Source organism: Panthera uncia, chromosome E1, assembly GCF_023721935.1.
Source record: "Panthera uncia isolate 11264 chromosome E1, Puncia_PCG_1.0, whole genome shotgun sequence".
In the NCBI taxonomy this organism is placed as follows: domain Eukaryota; kingdom Metazoa; phylum Chordata; class Mammalia; order Carnivora; family Felidae; genus Panthera; species Panthera uncia.
The window spans coordinates 12,515,382-12,532,090 of NC_064814.1; the positions used below are offsets into that span (position 1 = coordinate 12,515,382).

The window sequence follows — 16,709 nt, forward strand, 5'->3', positions numbered from 1 at the left end:
TCCCTTAGGACGAAGACAAAAGACTCAGAGGAAAAAGAGGTAGAAAGGAAATAAAGGAAAAAGAGCAGTAGAAATTGCTGTGGGGATGATAGTTAAAAGTAGGGGTTCACTCATACCACTGATATTTACTAAATGTCCAGTACTGTGTTAGATGCAAGGGATTCAGTGGAAAAGCAAAATAAAATCCTTGCAATCATGAAAAACAGAATATTCCGGTGAGGGAGGTGACTGGGGGAGGGAGCAGACATTGGCAGTGAAAAGAACCACAAAAGAAGAGATTAAGGGAGCTGAAAAAGCAGTAGGAATGGTGAACCAGCAGACACAGACAGCACTGCTTACTGGCCGTGTCCTTGAATGTGCAGTGCCCTCTCTTAATCTACACAACAACCGTGATGTATTATCTCCATTTTACAGTACAGGTTTGCCCCAGAACACACAGTAATCAAGTGGTGAAGGTGATACTGGATCAGGACTGAATTGCAGCAAGGTCCACAGTCTTTCTACCAGAGAAAGTGAATGTAGTAGGTATGGTCAAGGACACCAGGGCCTTTCTTCACCTATACAGATGCTTAACGACAACTCTATAGTATAGGGGACAGGGGTGTCAAAAACCTTCCGGTATTGTATATAAATCCCCTTTAAAGAGCCACAGACTAGGCTACCACTCCTCGAGAAGATGCAAATCCTACCTATACTCTACCATAATGGCCCTAGGAGGCATCAGTGAATTACACTGGCAAATGGTACAATTAAACAATTCATAGTAGGGATAGGGAGGGAATTTCCTGAACAGAGTACTGCAGAATACAGTAGCTAAGCCATAGTGACCAGCTAAGTTACAGAGTGTTGTAGCCTGTACAATAATTACATAAATAACGCAGGGGAAGTAGTTAAGTAGAAATCAACTAAGATACAGGTTCCGATTTTTCCTTACGCTAGAAAAAGAACAGATTCTTCATGGTTGTTAACTAAAAAGAGAAAATGAGCTTGTATATGACTTGAAAAGACTCAGTTAAGGAAAGAACCAACAGGCCAATAGAACACTGGCATATCTTTGAGGGCTGAGAAGAATTTGTTAAATTCTGTTTTAGAGCTTTGGGGAATCTATGTGATACACCAATTGAATGAGAACACATACAAAAGTTCTGCATGAGGTTCTCAATAAAAATGTCTGAGACAAGTATGGGGCTTTTTTTTTTTTTTTTTAAGATTTTAAGTAATCTTCACATCCAACAGGAGGCTTGAACTCACAACCCTGAGACCAACAGTCATGTGCTCCACCGAATAAGCCAACCAGGCACCCCAAGTTTCTGGCTTCTTGAATTTCTAAAGCCCAATGCTTAAGGAAAGACAATACATTAAATTTTTTTTTTCTTTAATGTTTACTCATTTTTGAGAGAGAGATAGAGTGTGAGCGGGGGACAGGCAGAGAGAGAGGGAGACACAGAATCCGAAGCAGGCTCCAGGCTCTGAGCTGTCTGCACAGCTTGATGCAGGGCTCGAACTCACAACCCATGAGATCATGACCTGAGCTGAAGTTGGACGCTTAATCAACTGAGCCATCCAGGTGCCCCAAGACAATATATTTTTTAAGCAAATGTAGTATGTTTTCTGAAGGGTGGCTTCAGATTTTTAAAGCTGATAAAAACCAGTAAAATCACAGTGGCACAAACTAATTTGGGGGACTTTCAGAGTATTCATTTCTTTTCCTTTTTTCATTATTTTATTTTATTTTTTATTTTTTAAAATTTACATCCAAATTAGTTAGCATAGTGAAACAATGATTTCAGGAGTAGATTCCTTAATGCCCCTTGCCCATTTAGCCCATTCTCCCTCCCACAACCCCTCCAGTAACCCTCAGTTCGTTCTCCATATTTATGAGTCTCTTCTGTTTTGTCCCCCTCCCTGTTTTTACATTATTTTTGCTTCCCTTCCCTTATGTTCATCTGTTTTGTCTCTTAAAGTCCTCATATGAGTGAAGTCATATGATTTTTGTCTTTCCCTGACTAATTTCACTTAGCATAATACCCTCCAGTTCCATCCACGTAGTTGCAAATGGCAAGATTTCATTCTTTTTGATACTCCATTGTATATATATATATCTTCTTTATCCATTCATCCGTCGATGGACATTTGGGCTCTTTCCATACTTCGGCTATTGTTGATAGTGCTGCTATAAACATGGGGGTGCATGTGTCCCTTCGAAACAGCACCTGTATCCGTGGATAAATGCCTAGTAGTGCAATTGCTGGGTTGTAGGGTAGTTCTATTTTTAGTTTTTTGAGGAACCTCCATACTGTTTTCCAGAGTGGCTGCACCAGCTTGCATTCCCATTTCTTTTTTTTTTTTTTTTAATGTTTATTTTTTTTTTTTCAACGTTTTTTATTTATTTTTGGGACAGAGAGAGAGACAGAGCATGAACGGGGGAGGGGCAGAGAGAGAGGGAGACACAGAATCAGAAACAGGCTCCAGGCTCCGAGCCATCAGCCCAGAGCCTGACGCGGGGCTCGAACTCACGGACTGCGAGATCGTGACCTGGCTGAAGTCGGACGCTTAACCGACTGCGCCACCCAGGCGCCCCTTAATGTTTATTTTTGAGACAGAGAGACAGAGCATGAGTGGGGGAGAGGCAGAGAGAAAAGGAGACACAGAATTTGAAGCAGGCTCCAGGCTCCGAGCTGTCAGCACAGAGACCCAACACGGGGCTCAAACTCATGAACCATGAGATCATGACCTGAGCCGAAGTCCGACACTCAACCAACTGAGCTACCCAGGTGCCCCAAATACTGGGACTTTTAAATTTTGTTTTACGAAAGTATCAATCTACAAAGAAACCAGTTTTATACCACGATAGTTTGATAAGCTTCTCTCTAAGGGGCCACAAAACTAAAAATCCTCAAAGCAGAGTGATAAAGCTGTGCTGCCTTGGCACCAGACAGGGAGAAGGGCCTGGGGAATCAGAAGGAAACTCACGGGAGCAGACCAGTGGGGTGGTGTGTGAAAGGGGTGAAGGGCAATAGGAATGGGCTCTGGATCCCAGCTGGGACAGATGAATGGGAAGAATAAGGCAGAATTCAGAGGAAGGAAGGGGCCTGCCAGACTTGAGTTTGCATATCCCTCCAGGGGAACAGGTTTCTTTCAGCTTCAGCCAGCCCTCCTTATCTTTATCTCAGAAGCACTTCACATTTTTTAGGTTATGGAAACATTCTAAGAATCTGATTAAAATTATGGACTATCTTTCCTAGGAAACTGCACATGTCTATAGCTTTTAATATAATTAAACTTAAAACTGAATATAATTCTAGGAAATTCATGAAAACCATTCATGAATCCCAAGTTAAGAAGTCCTGAATTAAAAAATTCCTGAGGAGACACCTGGCTGGCTCAGTTGGTAGAGCATATGACTCGATCTTAGGGTTTAAGTTTGAGCCCCACGATGGGTAAAGAGATGGAGGAAAGGGGGAAGCAGGGGTTTGCGGGTAGGAGGGAAATACACATCATATAACCATTTGTGCTAGTAAACTCATTACCATGGACATGCCTTGCTTTTCCGATCAAAAAGGAAAAAAATATCCAAAAACAAATTAGTTGGCATTCAGGGCAAGTCTCAATCACAGCTTAACAACAGGGAGAGGAGAGAACCCCTCGTTTTACCAAATTGCCTACCAAACGTTTTCCCAAATTCTTTCATCAAAAAACATTTTAGGGGTGCCTGGGTGGCTGTTAGTTAAGCGTCCGACTCTTGATTTAGGCTCAGGTTATGATCTCACAACTGTGAGATCATCCCCTGTGTCAGGCTCCACACTGGGCCTGGAGCCTATTTAAGGTTCTCATGCTCCCTCTCCCTCTGCCCCCTCCCCCCGCAACGCCCACGCTCAAGCTCAAATAAACAAACAAACATTTTCAAAAGGCAAGGTCCTTAAAAATGTAAATATAATTCCAATCATTGGTATGCATGAATTTCAGCCTAAAAATAAACTGGTATCAGATCCTTTCCTATCTTCACAAGGATTATGAAGCAGGCAAACATAGCACCTTAGAAGGGAGAAAGCAGAGGGACAAACAGAAAGAAATAACAGAAAGGAGAAACAGGGAAAGCTGGAACACAATTTGCTTATTGCACAATCGCTTGCAATCTGCCTCCACCCATGGACACAAAAACAAACAGCTGTTCAAAATGATTTCACATCCCACCAGATAAATGTGCCAATATTTTCCCAAGAACTATGGTTACAACCAACTTCCAGTGACTTTCTAAGTACTCTGAGGCAGAATGAAGCAGAGTTAGATTTTTCTTTTTCACTTAACTGGAGTAGCAAAAGCTTGTAGAAAGTTAGGTATTTCCTATGTTGTGAATAAGCGCAAAAGCTAATAATGGAGCCACATAAAACATTCGAACTTACTTGCAAAATATGTGATCACACTTTGTGGAAACAGGCTCTTTGATCAACTCCAGACTAGAAGGATACAAAAAATAAGAAATGAGGCTCAATAATTCATTTCAAAGTAAATATAATCTTGGTAAAGAAGTTCAACTTTAAGTTGCTATAACTAAGTCAAAGTAAGGCTTTAAGTTCATTTCATAAATATTTATTAAATGTCTGCTGTGCTAGGAGCCAAAAATACAGCAGAAAACAGGATCCTTCCCTCCTGAGCTTCCAGATACCAAAACAGAATATATTACTCTAGTCAACACTCTATATTATATTATCTTATTATTATTATTACTATTATTATCTTTAGCGTTTAAAAGATTAGCTGACATTGCTCCATTATTAATAAGTGTTCACCAATACACTTTTTTGAGCTATCTTTGTGAGGAAACATCCTATATATATCTTACCTAAACTTTAAGCTCTACAAAGACAAAAACTTCTTGTATTTCTTTTGGATTCCCTCACAGCACTTTTTTCACATGTGACTACCTTTTTATTTTAAATTTATTATTTTCTTTTAATTTAAAGTAATCTCTACATCCAACATGGAACTCAAACTCAGGACCCAGAGATCAAGAGTTGCATGCTCTACTGACTGAGCCAGACAGGCGCCGCTTAAATTTCTTAGTATGGAAAATTTCAAGCATTTACACAAATAAAATAGTAAAATGAACTCCATGTGCCATCACTCAGTTACAACAATTTTTGACTCAAAGCCAGTCTTATATACACACCAGTACCCACTCAAGGCCCAGATTATTTTTTTTTAAGTTTATTTATTTATTCTGAGAGAAAGAGAGAGTGGGGAGGGGCAGAGAGAGAAAGGAAGAGAGAGAGAATCCCAAGCAGGCTCCACACTTTCAGTGTGGAGCCCAATGAGGGGCTTGAACTCACAAACCTATTAGATCTTGACCTGAGCCAAAATCAAGAATCGCTCACTTAACCCACTGAGCCACCCAAGCACCCATGAGCTCAGATTACTTTAAAATAAATTCCAAGAGGGGTGCATGGGTGGCTCAGTCGGTTAAGCACCAACTTCGGCTCAGGTCATGATCTCACAGTTTGTGAGTTTGAGCCCCATGTCGGGTTCTCTGCTGTCAGCATAGAGCCCGTTTCAAATTCTCTGTTTCCCTCTCTCTGCCCCTCCCCTGCTCACGCACGTGCACTCACACGCGTGTGTGCTCTCTCTCTCCCCAAAATAAACATTAAAAATATTTATAAATTAATTCCAGGAATCATTCATTTCAATTATAAATATTTCAAAACAAAGTTTTTAAAAAATAAAGATCTTTTCAAGATGACCATGAAACCATTACTCTTAAAAAAATAATTTCCTTTATACCATCTAATATGTAATACTCCAACTCCAATTTCCCTCATTATCTCTTAAAATTTAATAATTAAATCTGTTTAGATCAGGATTCAAATAAGATCCATGCATTGCATTTGGCTGGTATATCTTGTCTTTTTTTTTTTTTTTTAATGTTTTTTATATTGAGAAAGAGAGAGAGAAAGAGAGATCATAAGTGGGGGAGGGGCAGAGAGAGAGAGGGAGACACAGGATCTGAAGCAGACTCCAGGTTCCAAGCTGTCAGCTCACAGCACGACTCGGGGCTCAAACTCACAAACTGGGAGATCATGACATGAACCAAAGTTGGATGATTAATCGACTGAGCCACCCAGGCACCCCTCAAATGTCTTTTAATCTATAGATTTTCCCTTCCTTTTTTCCCCTTGTCATTTATTTTAAGAAGTATGTCAGCTGAGGGTGCCTGGGTGGCTCAGTTGGTTGAGTGTCTGACTCTTGGTTTCAGCTCAGGTCATGATCTCACAGTTCATGAGTTCAAGCCCCGCGTAGGGCTCCACACTGACAGTGTGGAGCCAGTGTGGAGCCGGCTTGGAATTCTCTCTCTCCTTCTCTCTCTCCCCTGCTCATTCTCTCTATCAAAATAAATAAATAAAAAGAAAAAAAATTTTAAAAAGTACATCAATAAGTCATTTGATCTACATTATTTCCCTCACTCTGGATTTTACTGATTGTAACCCTATGATATGGTTTAGCATGTTCCTCTTGCCTCTATTTCCTATAAACTAGACTTACAGGCTCGATCAATTCAGGTTTGGTTTTTTTGGCAAGAACACTTTACAGGTGGCACTGTGTGCTAGGACTTTTATTATGTCACTTCAGGAGGTACATGATGCTTGGCTTGTGATCACTTTGTAAAAAGAATGTAACAAACACTGAAGAAAATTTAGAAAATAAAAAACAAGCTTAGAAAACGATTAAAATTTTGAGAAAAGAAAATTGGTCACCCAAATTCCCATCCTTGTGGGTCCATTCACAAAATCTTTCTTATTTTCTAGAAAATCTTAAGATCTTCTTGAGACTCTTTCATTTATTAACAGAACAAATGTTCATTGGGCACCTACCGTATACAAGTACGGTTCCTGGGGATGTGACATACAGCAGTGGACAAAACAAAGCCTGTCCTCATAGAACTTTCATTTTAGCTGTGGTAGATAGTTAATTGAGAATTAAACAAGAACATAGGAGAATAAGGGCTAGAAATAAAAATAAAGCTCAGTAACAGGAATAGGGAGTGCTGGGGTGGGAGATGTATACGGAATGATCAGGAAAGGCCTGATTGAGGTGACATTGGCAGACAGTTGCATGTGAGGAAACAAGCTGTGCAACAATTGGGAGAAGAACATTCCAGCAGAGGGAGCAGAGAAGGCCGATCTGAGCAGGACCATGCCTGGTGTTTTTGAAGGACAGTGAGCAGGCCAGCAGGGGAAGCACTAGAAGAGCTCGGAGAGGCAGCCAGGAGCCTGAGCAGGTAGAAACCTACAGGCAATTTTAAGTTTTTATCTTTTATTCTGAACGAGAGCTTTAGCAATGGATTTCTGGTACAGTTCAGCCAGGACATCAAAAAACAGGTAACCTGTGTGTGACAAGAATGTGGGTCTTTTCATTAAATGTTAACTTTTTAGAAAAGGATCACAAGAAAAAAAAAAAAAAAAGAAAAGGATCACAAGAAAAGCTGGGGGACAATTGCCTCGTTGTGAAAGGTTTGGTAACACAACTCTTGTGATCATGGGGCTTCTGACGCAACACAGGGTAACAGAGAAAAGAATATCAGAGTAAGTCAGAAGGCCAGGTTTCTACTATCAGTTCCCTTTTTTATTAGCAGAGTGACCTCAGGCCAAGCCCTCGACCTGAACATCAGGTTCCTTCTCTGTCACCCACTCTACCAGTCTCTTTAGGTTATTGTCAGAATAAAATTAAACGCTACTTGGGAAAATGTTCACAACCTGAGATGACTTCTATCAATGTGAGAATTATTATCCGGACCTAATGTGATTTTAAAAAGAAAACCACCCAACAAAGAGAACTCGATTTGCTACTAAATCACTATTCCTCAGATAAGCTACATATCAAAGAAATTCTCGGCAAAGGCGAAATTGGATTTAGCTATGATGCCAGATGGCTTTCATTCTCACCACTGCCTCAATTCTGAAATAATTATGTTTCAGCATGGTAATTATGAGCCAAGCTATACAAACATACTGTAAACACAAACTTTAAACGGATGAAAACTCCAATATGTAAAAAGGTAATGACTGTTGAAAAAAACCTTGAAAAGGGAATGGGAATAAAAAGAAAAAAGTCACTCCTCTTTTAGATCCTGATGAAAGTGAACGTTCACTATAAAGATGATTCAAATATTTTATTATTTTTTTAAGTTTATTTTGAGAGAGTGTGTGCATGGGAGGGGCAGAGAGAGACAGAGAGAGAGAGAGGAGAGAGTCAAAAGAATCCCAAGCAGGTTCTCAACTGTCAGCGTGGGGCTCAGTTTCACCAACAATGAGATCATGACCTGAGCCAAAATCCAGAGTTGGACCACTTAAGTGATTGAGCCACCCAGGTGCCCCTCAGATATTGTAAACACTTTTCGACTCAGGCAATTTAGACCTCCTGCATATTTGCCTTTGGGCTTCTGACATGGGTAAGTGATTGGAAAAAGAAGCTAGGTTAGGGTTGAAAAACCACCACCACCCAGCAGGATACATATTTTAGCAAACTCTTCTGAAAGTCAAAAATTTTATATGGTCATGTGCAAAAGGTTAGAAAGAACTACTAATTATCAGAAGTAAATATCAATAACTTAGAGGTCAGCAGAAGTGGTTTTAGCTCAAAAGGCCTCAAAGAAGCTGGAAACCTATCCTCTAGCTACCCTCAGTAATACTTTGCAGTCACTATCAGGAATCATTTATTAAGACATAATGGCAAATTCTACTGTTCTAGCTAGGCACTGGTAAACAAACAACAGGGGCGCCTGAGTGGCTCAGTCAGTTAAGCATCGACTATTGATTTCAGCTCAGGTCATGATCTCACGGTTCATGACTTCATGCCCCATGTAGGGCTCTGCACTGCAGCTTAGAGCCTGCTTGGGATTCTTTCTCTCCCTCTCTCTATGCCTCTTCCCCACTCATGCACATGTGTGTGTGTGTGTACTCTCTTCCTCTCAAAATAAATTTTAAAAACTTTAAAACAAACAAAAAGTGGAGTAGGTAGGATTCCCATCCTAGAACTTCCCCCGTGAATGAGTTTAAGGTTTAACAATGACCAGAATGAAAAGCTTTAGTTTAAAAACTTAAGTCCATTGCTAGTAGAAAATAGATAAAATAACAAGGAGCCAGAAATAACAGGACGGCTAACTGAAAATGAAAATTTAGCACTAACTTTCATTCTTGTGTCTTTACTTTTTATGTATTTTAGTTTTTTAATTGATAGTTTAATTTGCCAGAGTGAGAAAGAACATTACATTTCTATAACTGAGTCCCATGGAAATGTAAAATAAATGGACCCAGATGCCACACTATTGAGGACTTTTTTGATCACTCTTTGTAATTATCATGAATAAGTTTTGCTTTTTCAAAAGCAATTTTTTTCTAGTTGTCATTTCCTGCTTCTCTGGCTCTGATGATTCATAAAGTAGGCTATAAATCTCATTTAGCTCTTGTTTTTATTTAGATGAAATGTTGAGGGGCAAGGGAGAGGAGGGTTACTTATAAATCTTGTATCTCTCTGGAAACACAACTTGCATGTTCTTTAATTTTATTTACTTGACTCCAAATATGAAAAACAACTTTATGAAGCACAAATGAAAATTTACTTGAATTTACTCTCCTTTATTGAAGGTAAGGGGCAATAGGTGCAGCTTTCCAATTTATTTTTTGAATGTTTACCCACCACTAACCATCACCATATTAAAACCCATTAAACTAACAAAGAACCAATTTAATTAACGTTAATTAATATTTAATACCTTCAGCAAACGTTTACTGAGTGGCTATTATGTCCCAGGTATATAACTACTAAGGATATGGAAGTAAATAAAACAAAAATTCCTGCCTTCGTGGAGTTTAAACTCTGTAAGGGTAGAGAAAAAGGATAAATTGTAAGGAATGTTAGTAATAAGAACTATGGAGAAAAAAAAACAGGAAAGGGAAATAAAGAGTGTGTTGGGGTAAGGGTGTTTATTTTTTTTTGAGAGAGAGAGAGAGAGAAAGAGAGAGAGAGAGAGAGCAAGTGAGCAAGGGGCAGAGAGAGAGAGAGAAAGAGAGAGAGAGAGAGAGAGAGAGAGAGAGAGAGAGAGAGGAAGCAGGGCTCAAGCTCACCTGATATGGGACCCGAACTCAACAGCCGTGAGATCACGACCTGAGCCAAAGTCAGATGCTTAAGGACTGAGCCACCCAGGTGCCACCATTTTAAATAGGGTTGTCTGGAAATGCCTCTGTGAAAAGGTGGTATTTCAGTCAAGATTTGTAAGCCATTCAATTATCAAGGGTAGAAAATTCCAGGCAGAGGGAAGAGCAAGCATAAAAGCTCAGAAGCAGGAGAGTATGTTCTAGTCTGAAGAAGAGTTAAGAGGCCAGAATGACCAGAGTAAAGAGAAGAAGAAAGATTCTAAATTTCCTTTCTGGCTTTTCACCAAGACATTCTTTTTTTTTTTTTTTTTTCAGTACCAATAACTTTTTATTTATTCATTGGATTTTCCCAGGGTAAAAAGAGAAGGGAAAAGGGTCAGCATGTGTATTACAAAACAATAGCAAGTGGGGAAAGGAAGTACCCGGCACAGCAAAATCAACCACATAAACACCCCCCCAGAGATGGAGTCACTAAAGCCCAAGGGGGCTCAGTCTCCTGCAGTTCAGAAATGAGGGGAAAGGATCAGGGAAAGAACAGATAGGTACAAGCTTTCCTACCCCAACCCACCCCCGTAAGTTCAAGATTTCACACAAAGCTTTGGTTTCTAGCAGTAAACATGGAGTTACATTCGTTCGTCTCCTATTAAACAATCTTGTGGCCACTTTGACATAAGTTTCTTGCACCTGCATAAAAGTTCCTGAGTGACTTGGATTATACATTCATCTTCCCTTTCTTGGTCTCCAGACCCTATTTCTACATGGAAGGCCCCCCTCATTGCTTTTGCTTCTCTCTACCCTAAGATTAGCGATTAAAGTAGAGTTGATCCATTCAAATACAAGTGTATTGCTATGAATCACATCAAGGAATGGTCTTGACACAAGATATTAGGAACAAGGGATGGAGTGTTTATAGCTTTTTCAGGGTTTAAAGGTATATGTGGGAGGGGGGCTGTTTTGGGGAGGGGGATAGGGTAGGAGTCAAGTTTTTAGAATAGAAGATCTGGTCCAAAATAGGAAATAGGGGAAGGAAACACAAAAGAAAGGATGGTTCAAGACCACCACACTTTAAGAGGGGTCACCAAGCTATGTTCCAGATTCTCTTCCTGGTGCAGAACCTTTTGTCAAAGATGCTTTGGCTATTTTTCTCAATACAAAAAGAAGTTTGTAAACAATAAAACCCCAAAAGAACATGGAGAAGACCAACACTTTATATTTACACAAACCAGACCACCTAGCAATCACCCAATCAGCTATTCGTGAAGTCCTACAAAACCCAGACAAATACGATATAACTAGCAGTGGGGGGGGGGGAGCAGCGATTGGAGGAGACAAGAACCCAGGATCAGACACACATCACCCAATGCGTTCTATTGCATTTGCCCCGTTTCAACACAGTGAGGTAGGTTTGTGGTGATCTCACAGCATGTAAATGAAACCTTTTCTCCTTTAGCTACCACGACATTAATCACTGCTACAGCAGGGCAGGACACTGGCTCTGGGCACCACAACGCCATGGCTTATGGTCTCTCTGGAAGCCAATAAGAAAAGCCCAGAAGTTACGAAAGTTGAGAAATTTAGCCTTTGCTTCATACACCCATCCCTGGGCAGCTCAAGATGGGTACAGAGGTATTGTTCTTAAAGCTATTCTTACCAACTCTTTTTTTTTTTTAACACACACACACTCTCACACACACACACACACACACACACACTCACATACACCCTGTTGTGCATGGTAGGCCTAGCCCAATCCAGTGAAGGATGGATCTGGTATGTAAAGTGAGTCCCGTGCCCTGGGATTAGAAGTCTGGAACGGAAATCCTTTACTATACTTATAGACAGCCCTCTCCTAACCTTGGCTTTGGCTCTGCACCTTTTGGCTCGGTGTAGCCTCTTCAAACCTTCCTGTACCACCTTTTCCTGTTCGGACCAATTTCCAATCTTCCGGTAGAAAGAGATCAAGTCATGGGGGCAACTGAGCTAAAACCTAGTCTCCCATGGAACATTGAAGGCGGAGGGGTTTTTAAGAGGACACTATGGCAGAAAAGCCAGTTCTATTTGGCAAAAATGAGGTAGTTCAATAGGCTATGCACTCCAAATAGTTGTTCTCCCTGATGATAAAACAAACAGTATTCCTGCCGTGCAGACCTGAAGCTGCTGCCGACTTATCCCTGAGATCGCTCATGTACCTGAGAACACAGTGCAGGAACGAGGGCCTTAAGATTAAAATACACAAAAGTACAAAACCAGAACATTTATATTACGAAAAAAAAAAAAGTTAAAATGCACAAGATACGTCATTCGCACACAGCTAGTGCAGTTGGCATCCTGGAGAAAGTGGGGCCCAAGGTGCGGTCATCCAAGGGAGCAAATAAATAAAATTCTATCGGCCCAGAATGGGGTGAGAGTAAGCTTAGGAACAGCAGGTCTGCAGCTGTTCCCCCAACAATCCCTTTGCCTGCGGTCACAACCCATTGCTCGGGAGAGTTCTCAGCATCTTATCCCAAGAGCGGGGTAGGGGACAAGTTGTGGAAAAAACCCTGCCTTACCCTTGAGAGATTCCCTCCCACAGAAAGTAGTGCTCCGTGGGTTGGGCCCATCAATCTGGTCTCATGCTTGATCTTTACATTCTGGCATGGGAAAAATTATTACTACATATCCTTCTTTGAAAGGAAAACAACTTCCCTATCCAGACCACTTTCAGAAGCTGGAGATCTGGGGGGGGCGGAGACTCAGCTAAAGCACACGGGGAGAGATTTTCCCCAGAACACGTTCACAAGCATTTGGATAGAGCATGGTTGGAGTTCATTTGCCTCACCCCTTCCCCCTACCCTGCCAAGAAGGAAGAGGGGGTGATGCTGTGGACCCCGGCCTGAGACACATGGCAGCGCCAGCTGCCCCCTACCCACCCTGTCCCCACTTTCTCCACTCTGCCGATTGATGCCTGCTCCTCAAAACTTCCTGATCACAAAAGCATAGCCCCCACCCACTGTAGCTCAATTCTGGGCCTCTGGGAGCAGGGCAGGGCTATGGATCTCTTCTTCTTCTTCCTCCCGAAAGTAGGCTGGCTTTCCCTGTGAGCTGGGGGCCTGCTGGGCTTTCAGTGGACACGAGGCCACCATGTGGCTGATGCTCTGGCAGAAGTGGCACTTCTTAGGCTGGGGTGGCAGCTTGCATTCCTTGGCATGGTGGTCTAGACCTCCACAGTTGTAGCACCTGTCTCCCTTTGATCTGCGCTTCTGCATGTTCTTCCCTTTGGGCCGCCTCTCGCTCCCAATACAGAACACCCCACCGGGGCCCGTGACCCGGATAGATTCCAGGCCCTTAGCAGACTTCTTAAAGGTGAACTCCACGGCCTCACCCTCCTTCAGGCTCCGGAAGCCCTCCATGTGCAGCTTGCTCTGGTGCACAAAGACATCCACTGGGGGGTCAAGCGCGACCCCGGCGCGGGCGGTCATGGACAGGAAGCCGAACCCCATGCGCACGTTGAACCACTTACAGATGCCGGCACCGTGCAGCAGCTGCGGCTCCTCGGCCGCCCGGGCGGCGTCCTCCGGCGCCTCCTCCGGCGCCTTGGCGCAGCCACCTGCGAACTGCTGGTTTGACACAGAGCCCATGGTAGTCGGCTGAGCCCGCGGCCCCGGGCCCCTGGTCGGGTGGCTGCTGGCCCCAGAGAAGTCCGGAGGCTCACCAAGACATTCTGAGGTATGGTTTTTAAGTAGATTTAGTGACTACCATAGATATCACCTAGTGACCGCCTGGGGCTCATAACCTCTGGCAGCCAGTGAAGCGCATGAACGCCCTTCCAGAGTAATGCTTTTAAATGCATAAAATAAAAAATATAAAATTATACAAGAAACTAATTATATTGAAATATAGTTCTAGCCATAGGCCTCCAAATGTCATGAAGGGTCAGCAAGTTAAGAGCTCCTGAACTTTCTGGGGTGATGGAAATGTTACGCAGATATATACAATGGTTAAAACTCATCGACTTGCACACTTAAGATCTCTACATTTCACTGTATGTAAATTATGCCTCGACTTAAAAAAAAAAACCTTGAATATTCCTTGTTGTTAATGTTTATTTATTTTGAGAGAGTGCATGGGGGTAAGCACAGGAGGGGCAGAGAAGGGGAGACAGAATTCCAAGCAGGCTCCATGCTGTCAGCCAGAGCCCAATGTGGGTTCAATCCCACAAACCACAAGATCACGCATGACCTGAGCTGAAATCAAGAGTCAGAGGCTTAACCGTGAGCGCCCCAGGCATCCCAAAACCTTGAATATTCTAGTCCCCTCTTATTTTATAGATGAAGAAAAACAAGCTCAATCAAAAAGTCAGAGACTTACCAAAGACTTTGATGATTCGCAGTATTCTTTTTTTTCTTTAAAGATTTTATTTTTAAGTAATCTCTACACCTAATGTGGGGCTTGAACTCAACCCCAAGATGAAGAATGGAGATCAAATGGGGCGCCTGGGTGGCTCAGTTGGTTGAGCATTTGACTTCGGCTCAGGTCATGATCTCACAGTTTCTGAGTTTGAGCTCCGTATCAGTTTCGCTGCTGTCAGCACAGAGCCCGCTTGGGATCCTCCGTACCTCTCTCTCTCTGCCCTCCCCTGCTCATGTTCTCTATCCCTCAAAAATAAATAAACATTAAAAAAAAAAAAGTGGAAATCAAGAGTCGCATGCTCTGTGGACTTCTTATTTAAATATACAGGACCAGTTCCAACTGGAGACCCTACCCATTCACAAGCACCAATCATTGGTGATTTTATTTTGCCACTATTAACTATGCCCATTCCAAGTGATCTAGCTGTTTTTAGAGCCTGGATGAAAAGGCCACTTACTCCAAACCAGATCCCTACCCCAAAGTAGAACCAATCAAGACAGTCTGTGGGCTAGGAAAGATAGGGAGCTGAATGTGTTAAGGCAGTAAAAAGGGAAGGGGAGAAGCAGAGTGGAGAAAAAGGAGTAACTTCCTATATTCCCAAAGCTCTTGAGTTAAGAAAAGCAGCAACTTTTATAATTTAATTTTAATAGGTAGTATAATTTTCTTCTCCTTAATATGTAAGGTGAATTCTACTTATTTGCATAGGATAGTCAAGAAAGGAAGAATCTCAAATTAAGAAACCCTTCTGTTGACTTACCAGATTGGACACTCTAAGATTTTCTGCATAGCATTAAGGACACTTTGTACTTCTTCAACACGATCTGCAGATAAATCCATTTCTCCCTGTTCCAATGAATTTTAAGGCATCAACTTAAATATATACGGATATACACACGCACAAGTCACTTTAAAAGATTTATAAAAACAGACTAGTTTCATTATATGTCATTTTTAAATAAGAGAAACTTAAGACTGGAGTGCTTCAGGATCATACCAACCATAGAATTAATGACAAAAGCTTTATTTTTTAGATTCAAAATATTGTTTTTTATAATTAAAGACCATTATTTTCTCTATTTTTTTCCCACATACAGCCGCCAACCACTTCCTTTTGGTGTTTTCCTCTCCCCAAGAAAAAGAAAGCCACAGTGGGGTGACTGAGTGAGTGATGGTAGCCTCATATTTCTCCAATCACCTGGCTCCTTTGTCTTGTGTTTAAAACCAAACTCAAAAAACAAAACCAACACCAACCAACGCTCCCCACCCCTGCCCTTCCCCAGTGTTTCTCACTGGTCTGCATTCATCTCAGGATCCTCTTTAGGCACGTTCATACCAGCAATATATGCGTGACTGCTGACGCCCCTCTACTTTCTTCTTGTCCCTTCTCAGAAACGCGTATGAAGCCAGTTCTTTCTTCTGGGCTCCCCCTCCCTCACAATCCACCCTCCTCCTATTCTCCGACACATTCCTGCTCCCTTTCCTCCTTCCTCAGGATACCCTTCTCACACACCCTAGCCCGTCTTTTTACACTATATATTCCCCTCAGGACACATTCCAGTTCCTGTCATCAGGATTCCCCCTCGGACACACCCTGCTCCCTCCCTTGTCCTCAGTGCCTCCCCTACCCCGGGACCCACAAGGCGCCCCCTCCCCAATTTCCCCAGACTTAACTTCTTAGGCTTCTCAGGTTCCACCCTCCGCCCGCCCCTGCCAGCCAGGTAATGCCCATCTTGTTCTTCCCCACTCTCTCCATACCTGTTTCCTGCCTGTCCCTCGGAGCACCCCTTGGGCCCTATCCCTTCCCGCGAGCTCTCACCTTTACCCAGAGCAAAGCGTCGGGGCTTCCCGGGCCCAGGGCCCCACTTACATAAAAACCTCCCGGGCCGTCCTCAGTTCAGAAAAACCTCAGCGAGCTCTGGCCGCACAGTCGCACTTTCAATTTATCTGTAATTCCCGCGCTTTCCTGTTGCCACGGAAACCGTCCGCGGCCGCTGAGCGAGAACCTCTCAGAATACGAGATCAAAACACGTTACGGAAGGGAGGAGCAGAAAGAGCCGAGAGTCTTTCCGGGCTCCCGATTGGTCATCCATTCTTCCCCGCGTTACGTAATTAGAAAGAGACGGAAGAGAAAGAATTCTCCCCCCACTTTTCTGTGAGGCCCCTGCCCCTTCA

At 42.5% G+C, this 16,709-nt stretch overlaps 2 protein-coding genes across 11 annotated transcripts in view; both read right to left on the reverse strand.

Annotated features, from left to right (window-relative positions):
- Window positions 1-16,588, reverse strand: part of BRCA1 (BRCA1 DNA repair associated) — a 61,967-nt gene extending 45,379 nt beyond the window's left edge. For 9 of the 10 annotated variants that reach the window (XM_049636167.1, XM_049636165.1, XM_049636162.1 and 6 more), the window contains exons 1-3: window positions 16,405-16,588; window positions 15,295-15,380; window positions 4,404-4,457 (exon numbers count right to left, since the gene is read on the reverse strand). In XM_049636167.1, coding sequence (XP_049492124.1) covers window positions 4,404-4,457; window positions 15,295-15,374 — 134 coding nt within the window. In that variant the 5' untranslated portion in view covers window positions 15,375-15,380; window positions 16,405-16,588. Of the gene's footprint in view, window positions 1-4,403; window positions 4,458-15,294; window positions 15,381-16,353 lie in introns of all 10 variants that reach the window. The other variant, XM_049636159.1, reaches the window with a different exon arrangement.
- Window positions 13,015-13,765, reverse strand: LOC125926601 (protein lin-28 homolog A). The gene has a single exon (XM_049636194.1). It carries the CDS (start codon window positions 13,763-13,765, stop codon window positions 13,145-13,147), a length of 621 nt encoding a protein of 206 aa, XP_049492151.1. The 3' UTR covers window positions 13,015-13,144.
- Window positions 16,589-16,709: the final 121 nt, after the last annotated feature.